At 30.5% G+C, this 8272-nt stretch overlaps 1 protein-coding gene across 1 annotated transcript; it reads left to right on the top strand.

The window, feature by feature from the left end:
• Window positions 1–3336: 3336 nt before the first annotated feature.
• LOC124834501 (uncharacterized) lies at window positions 3337–8019 on the top strand. The gene is made up of 7 exons (XM_088111300.1): window positions 3337–3635; window positions 4410–4504; window positions 5039–5156; window positions 5284–5402; window positions 6448–6628; window positions 6793–6936; window positions 7484–8019. Exons 1-7 carry the CDS (start codon window positions 3402–3404, stop codon window positions 7772–7774), a joined length of 1182 nt encoding a protein of 393 aa, XP_087967426.1. The 5' UTR covers window positions 3337–3401; the 3' UTR covers window positions 7775–8019.
• Window positions 8020–8272: the final 253 nt, after the last annotated feature.

The following is an 8272-nucleotide window of genomic DNA, read 5'->3' as shown; positions in this document are numbered from 1 at the left end:
AATTTTTTTTAATATTTAAAAAAAAATTGTCGATAGTATCATAAATTGTGATAATTCCTTCAAAATTGTCATAGTATGTGTCTGTTATGTCTTCCAAACCCATGTTTTTGCACTTCCTCTTCATTTTTGTGTTGTCCATCATTTCGATTATGTCTAGCAAACGCCTTTCTCGATGCACCTCTTGCATTTTCTTATCATTCTTTCTTTACTTCAAATCTATCTGAACTTTTATTTTGATTTCCCTTTCTTTGATATTGTGTCACCTCCTTTTCTTAACCTTGTTCTCACCATTCTCATCTACTTACCACATTATTTTCAATGTTCTCCTCCAACGTCTCCATTTCGATAGCCTCATCAATATTAACTTCTTCCTTTAAATATTGTTTTTTTAATTATATATTTTTAAAACTTATTTTATATATATTCATTAAAACATATTTAAATTATATAAATGTTTTTTAAGTTTTTAAGTTTTTAAGTGATTAATTAATGTTTTTAATTTGATAACTTAAATAGTTTCATTATAATTAGTAATTAAAATTTAATTTCACACACACACACACACACACACACACACATATATATATATATATATATATATATATATATATATATATATATATATATATATATATATATATCTTTGAAATAACATAGTATAAAAAAACAAATTATTTTATTTATTTTATTTTAATTTTATTTTTTTTAAATGTTAACCGATTTGATTTTATCTAATCTACCAATTTGACATATTAAACGAAATAGGTGAAAGTAGATATTAATTGTTTGAAAAATCTAAATTGAGTAGTGGTTAAAAGTACATTTTGATGTTTCTAATATAAAGATTTAGAAAATGAATTTTTAGAAGTTTGAGTGGTTTAAAAATAATGAGATTTAGAAGTGGTAGTGGTTTAAAAATAATAAGATTTAATTATTTTAATATTAATTTTTTTAATATAAATAGTTCGTTTATTAATGAGTTTCATTATTTTAAAGCATATCACCTCTCTACAAAACCACTTTTTGAGTTCTTTTACTTCTCTTTACTCGTCTGATTGAAAAACCAAGATAGTAAGAAAGATCCTTGCACAATCTCTTCAATTTGGACCGATTAGTTTCTCCGTTTGTGTAAGTTTAGTTTCAACCCTAGTCTTTTTTGTTATAGCCTTCTTTCACTTGCATACATCTTTTTAGTCATCTATATAATCTATGTTGATCAATGACCATAATGATATGTTTGTGATGTGTCTATGTGTAGAACATCTTACAAGTTGGAAGGAGCTTCTTTGGTTAGGGTCTTGTGAGTTGTTGGGTCAGGTAAGGAAAACTAATTGATTTGGTGTGTGAGTTTGATAAATCTTATGTTTTTTCATGTTGTTTCTCTAATGCATTTTGGTGATGAAATTTGATTGTTTTTGACGAATTTGGTATGTTTTGAATGAAATGTCATGTTTGAGGTTTTGGTTGATTAAGGGGATTAAAATATGAGCAATTTAGTTAATTGGTACTTGTCGTAATATTAAAAATTGTTTTTGACCAAAGTACTGAGAATAGAATATCAAATTGATAAATTAAACAAGTTTTATTTCCCTAAATCACATGATTTTTATCTACTAATATTTGATATAGCGTTGAGCAATGCTAGACTAATGTTGATCGCCAACTTCGTTGTGCAAATTTGGGAGCATTTTTGCTCCAGACCGTTGAGCTCTAGAAAGTATCATTGAGCATCCTATTTTGTGAATGGTTTGGCATTGAACAACGTTAGGGTATCGTTGAGTGTCATCTTTGTGATGTAGGTCTAGAGCATTTTATCTTTAAGATGCTGAATACTGGAAAGTGTTGTTGAGTGCACCTTTTTGGGAGAAGAATGACACTGAATGCTAGTACTATCGTTGAGCGACAAAACAGTCGTTAAGCACTATCTTTTGCGAAAGGTTTGACACTGAGCCCTAATTTGTATGTTGGATTTGTTTTCTTATTTGAATGTTTGAGTTAAATTTCTAATGGACTTTATGTATGTTTATGATTATTATTGTGTTTAATTGAAGTGATAATATGGTTGTGGACATGTATAGTGGTGATATTGAAGGAATTCCAATGAGGTCTTAGTTTAGGATACATTGGCCAAAGATGATAATTGACTAATATTGTGTACGGTAGGGTTAATCTATTTACAATGATTATGCAAGTACTAAAAGCCACCACAAGTGCAAGACCTTCCGAGATTTCATATCAATGTTTGTATTTGAATAATTGAGAGTGTTTGTGTGTATCTATTTGATTTATCGTATTTAATCCATGTTTATCTTATATCTTTGATATTATGAAATTGGTTTAATATAATTTGTTTTCACACTAGGTTACCCTCTTGTATTTGTTTCTTTTGCGATTATCTTGTATGAATAGATGATGATAGATAAGTGTTGAAGCATTTATAGTAAACCATAATGTTACACAAATATATTTTTTATCAATTAGTTTTTTTATTTGTTTTAAATATATTTTATTATTAGGATTATTTATTGTTTTTAGATAACTGTATATTAATAATATATATTCTAAGATAATCTGTTTTGTCTTATTAATGTTATAATTTCCTTTTATCAGTTGTAAACTCATCTAACCATTATACTTATAATGCCAATAACCATTATACTTATAATGCCAATAAGCAATAAAAAAAAATTATATAAATAAATTTTTTATAACAAGTTTGAAAATTTTTTTTGATATTTATTAGATTACAAACAAAATTTTCCATAGAATAAAATAAAAGATTGACATAAATTATATACACATAAGATATCTCGTAAAATAATTTTTAGAATGTACCAAAAACAAAACTCAAAAAGAATAATATCTTAACGTGGTGCTCTCCCTACTTTTTTTAATCTTTTACTCTTGAAACATTAAATTATCGATCGTATTTTTTAAAAAGTTGTTGAGACTTTCATAAAAAAAAACCTAAAATGCAAATGCAATTAATGTAAATTTCATAAGACGTGTTTTGAAAAAATTACATAAAATTGTTTATGGATAAACAAATATATTGGCATGTCTTGTGATTATAACATTACATGATTAACACCCCAAATGGATGTTTTTTTTCTTTCGTTTTTTTACATTTCAAAACTACCATTTTAAAATCAAGTGTTTATATGATAATTCAAAATATTTTGTTTTTTTGTATTACAGAATGACAATGATTTCAAACTCTAATTTTCTTTTTAATTTTTTAAAAATGGTGATCCCAAAATATCATTATTATTCCAGAATAATAAATCTATTATATTTTTTTTTTCAAAACTAAGAAAAGGTACTTGAGAAGAAGAAGGTCTTATCCATCTTCAAAATCGTGGTGGTGTTTTAGTGGCACTTGAGAGGAAGAGACACCAAAAATGGCTTCATCTTCTGTTCAGTGTTGTTCTGTTTGGGTTCCTTCTCTTCCCAACCTTAACACTAACACCCTTCGCTTCCTTTCAGTTAATCCAAACTCCGTTGCTTTCTCTTCCCCTTCTTCCAGAATCAGAGCATCTTCTTCCTCCCCAACCCTCGAAGAAGCTGCTATGAGCATCGACAACCTGCGACGTTTCATCAACCTTAACTCTGGAAAGTGGAACGGCTCTTTCTATGTACCATCTCAAAACCCCTTTTAATAATTTTTTCTTATACCCTTTTTCTTTCATGGACAAACTTTGGTTTTACTTCGTTCTCTCTTTCCAGTGCCTTTGTACTTGTGCAATGTGCTTTGTCTTAGAAGGATTTTGATTTGTTGGTAATGTTTTTACAAAATGTAGACATTATATGCTCTTTACATTGTCATCCAATCCAGTTATAATTTCACATGTATGCTAAGTTTGTTGAATTTCATGATAACTACCTTGAGAAATGCCCGAAACACATATGAACACCCTCCCTTTAATTAGTTGAAACTTCATGACTTGGAGTTGTTAGTGTAAATTTTTTGCTGCCTAAAAAATCAAAAGGAAAATGCTATCTGGTTCGGTTGGGGTACTGGCTAAATAATTAAAGAAAAAGAAATTTTTGTTTGGAGTTATGGGAAAAGATGTTGCAAATCATTTTACAAGACCCAGAAATTAAACTACCTCATGCACAAACTAAAGGCATTTTACATTGTCATCTGATCAAAATTGACATGAACGTTAAGTTTGGCGATTTTCAGAGTAACTAATGTAAAAGTTCAGCTAGAATGATTTCTGGTTAAATAGCAATGTAAAACTTTTTACTGTGGTAGTGTGTGCAAATTAAAATTTAATGATTGTTATCGTCTATTAAGTTAAAATTTCGAAAGGAAAAGTACTCAACTTAAACAACTGTGCCCAAGTTATTTTCTATATATTATTCATCTCAGTTTTTGAGTAGCACTGTTTTCCTCTGTTTTGTAGCAATTTGATTCATGTGGGAATATGTTACAACAACTGAGTACCAAGCTTTCCGCTAGCTCTTATGGGGAAGATGAACTCATGAGTCTCATTCAAACGTAATAAACTTTTCTCTCCCTCTTATCAGCATGCTTCTTTTCTTGTGAACAAAGCAAAAGTAAATAATGCAACACAACTAGAACTTCAGACGAATTGTAAACAAAGAGCATTGATTGTTTTTAATCTTATTTTTAAATTGATATAATGTATTTTTTTGGACAAAATCTTCTTTTCTTTTTGCTTTTGTTTTATGGTTTTCAGAATTTACAAAATAAACAAAGAAAATAACTAAATATTGTTTTCGCTCTCTCCTCCTTTTTTTATTATAAACTTTGTAAAATGAGGACAAAAATTTAAAGCGAATGACATTTTTGTTATTGTTAATAGCAATTAAAATAAACAAAATGCATCTGAAATATTGTGATACTTGAATCTAAAACACAGATGATGTCAACCTTTACAAGGAGAGTGGATTCAGTCTACTTAACTGTAACCCCATTGTATTAAATCATTTAAGTCTCAGAATTATTTGTTCATCATCAGGTTGTTTAAAGGTTGAGAGGACATCTTATGTTAATTGTTGCTTCTTGCAGGCTTTATATTAAACAACCTTCATCAAGTACTTCAATTTCTGGAGATGACAATGATGCAGAATGGGCTGAGTACAAAATTAAAGAAACCAATATGTTTACTGCTGACAAATATCAACAAGTGAGATTTTCTTCTTATGCTGGAATGTAGAACTTGACTGTAAACCATCATCTTTTCAAATCATTTTTTGGTTCCTTCTTTATGATCCCATTGTTTCTTTAGTGTATCCATCACAATTAGTTTGCAGATAGGCTTTTTTCCATCTGAGAGGGCATTTGCATTGAGATACCAAACAGCTGGCATGTTGGAAACAGTATTAAGGCAAGGTGTTCTCGGAGAAGATGACACCGGTGAAGAATCACCAAGGTAAAAATGCTTCTTTTCATAGAAGAGACCAGGTAGTACTATTTGACAGATTTCTATATTTGTGAAGTGTAACAATTGCTGACGTTATAACATTTATCATGCATTACTGCTTTAGCAAATGAAGTCTAGGCTGCATTTGGTTTGGTGAAGATAAAAATGGATTGTGCTTCACTTGTTCAGATTGCCGTGGCATAGAGATAAATGGCTAATAGTAATGAGTTCTTGTCATATCATTTGGCAGCTTGCATAATATAAGTGGTAAAGTGAGGAGTGTGGTGGGTTGGTGTGACACTATATCTTTATTTCTACTCGTACTAAAATAATAAACTAGTAAAATAACTTTGCTATGCTCCATTGAAAGTGGAGATAGAAATTATGAAATGTCAACATTTAAATGTGACGCTGCAGTCGCTGCTCTTGATGATAGTAATTTTCAACTTGATGTGAAGTTTTATTCCAATGTAACATATGCTGGTGTTGCCTTATTATTTACATCATATTACTTTATCAACCTATTTTCCTTTATGCTGTTCAACTTTTGAGTCATAGTAAAATAATGACTTGATGCTAGTATTATAGTCTTTCAGGCAAAGTAGGGAAACAAATGTTTCAAACCCTGATTCTTTGGTTATAATTAACAATATATCATGGCAATTGCTTACTTAGTTACGTTGAAACCTTCAGATTTAATGTCATTTTGATTAATCTGAAACATCCTAGAAACCAAGTTTTATTTGACTAGGTTGTTTTTCACATTGATTACTTGATGACATTGCTGTATCAAAAATCAAGATCTTCTTTTAGTAGTTTTTCTTGGCCTTTTCAGTTTTACCCTTCCCCTTTTAACACCCTAATGTGAAAAACTACACTATTTGCCACCTTACATTTGTAATGAGAACCTTTTCCTCTTTGGATTGAAGGTTTTATTGTTGAGTGATTTGACCACTGAGCTCCGACATGGTAAAAGGAAGGCATACTAAATTACTAGCACGCATGTCTTACTTTATGCCTTAGATTATTTACTTTACACTTCCATACGGTGCAGAAATCTCAAGCTTCCCTCTCGGCGACCTTCTGTTGTATGTGAGAATTGCCTGTACTCTCTTCAAAGAGATAAGCGAGCAAGAGCCTTTCACATTTTGGAGCCAAAAGGTACTGTAGATATGCTTATCGTCTTCGTAGAGGAAAGAAGTGATGGGGCTCCTCCTCTACTTGACAGTTCTAAGGTGAGCTTAACTGAGATAGGTGTAGCTTTCATTTATTGTGTATGTCCACTGCAGATTTGATAAGAGTTTTTGTTTTGTATGTTCTACTCATGCTGCAGCAGCAGAACAATATCTTATTCTATAGTTTCTTATGACCTTTTTCATTCATTTTGAATTCATTTCAGGATGCAAATAATAGGATTATACCTTTTCTTGGTAAATGGAAAGGCCATTCCATTACAAAACGAAGTGGTGTTTATGGTTCCACAATTGCTAAAGCCGATACCGTTGTGTTACATGAGATGGATCACAATGGCCAACTTATTCAGGTATTTTACAACAACTCAATAACAAATGTGGCCTACTCAGTGAAACTTTAGTTCAATAGAATTGTTAAAACACTGAATTATGCAATTTGTGTCTGTGAAAACAAGTCAAAATTTTAGTGCCCTGATGCTTTATTTATCCCCTTTGCTTGTCTTCTGTTTGAATATATTTTATGAAGTTTTTACTCTCTAATTCCCTTTTGCAATATTAGTTCTACTATTCAGATGTTTGAAATGGAGTTATTAACATACAACAGTCCAAAAAGTATCGTCAAAGTTTTTCAGAAGATGCAGACATATACTATATGAGATGTATAGAATCTGTATTGAATGACATTTTCTTCTGTATACTTCTTCATCACCCCCTTTCAAATTTATTTTATTGGAGCAATGTACTAACATTTGATAAACAAGTTATTTCTTCTATTTGACTCAACATGAGTCCTTTTCCCCTACCTTGATATGTTGTAGACCATAACATATTTTAAGATTATCACCACTTTCTGAATACTGGAGGTTTATGTTGTTGCTATTTTTGTTTGGATATCAGGATGTTACTTCAATATCTGATGGGGAAAATGTTACAACCAATGTGCATTGGAGTGGCAGAATATCAGAGTATTTGGTGACATTTGATGGAGGTTATCAGATGATACTATTACCGGGGGGCATGTACATGGGATGCCCTTGTGATATAGCAAAAAGTGTGGCAGAATCAAAATCGTTCCATTTGGAGTTCTGTTGGTTGGAGACACCTGACAAGAGGCAAAGACTTGTTCGCACATATGATGTGCAAGGCTTGGCTGTCTCATCTACTTATTTTTACGAGACCAAATTGTGAATCCTATGTTGTCCTTTTTCCTGAAAATGGATCCTATAGTTGAGTATGAAAATGGCCTGTGCAATAAATGTTCATATTTGTCTTTGCATCCATTGGAGGAATGTGATTTTCTAGTATATTTATTGAGCCTCTGGTGGGAATGCAGATTTTTGTTGTTGTTGTTGGGTTACATAATATTAATGGTGTGTCAACTTAGATGATAATTATGTTTATGAATCCAAAACAAATCAATTATTATTGAGCAATTCTCAATTTCCTTAAAACAGTAAACTGGATTGGCCGTTAGAAATAACGTAGATTAATTTTGTATCTAATCTTCTAATTATAGGACATCCTAGTTTTTTTTCTTGATTTTATCTTTTGACGGAGATTAAGAGAAAGAAATAGAAATAATAATATGTGCTTACACGTAGAAACTGACTTTTTTTTATGTAATTTTTGTTGTCAGTTATTTTTTTTTATGTTTTAATATTTATAATTTGGTCTCTTAACAAATAA

Source organism: Vigna umbellata, chromosome 4 (genome assembly GCF_029865625.1).
Source record: "Vigna umbellata cultivar VRB3 chromosome 4, Vumbellata_1.0, whole genome shotgun sequence".
In the NCBI taxonomy this organism is placed as follows: Eukaryota; Viridiplantae; Streptophyta; class Magnoliopsida; order Fabales; family Fabaceae; genus Vigna; species Vigna umbellata.
Note: the sequence above shows the minus strand (reverse complement) of the source record. Positions and strands in the feature narration are given on the sequence as shown.

Excerpts from the sequence above, each read along its gene's own strand:
- LOC124834501 (XM_088111300.1), top strand. The coding sequence starts at position 3,402 with ATGGCTTCATCTTCTGTTCAGTGTTGTTCTGTTTGGGTTCCTTCTCTT. Across the intron at positions 5,403-6,447 it reads ACCGGTGAAGAATCACCAAG|AAATCTCAAGCTTCCCTCTC; the intron begins GTAAAAATGCTT and ends CATACGGTGCAG. Across the intron at positions 6,937-7,483 it reads ACAATGGCCAACTTATTCAG|GATGTTACTTCAATATCTGA; the intron begins GTATTTTACAAC and ends TTTGGATATCAG.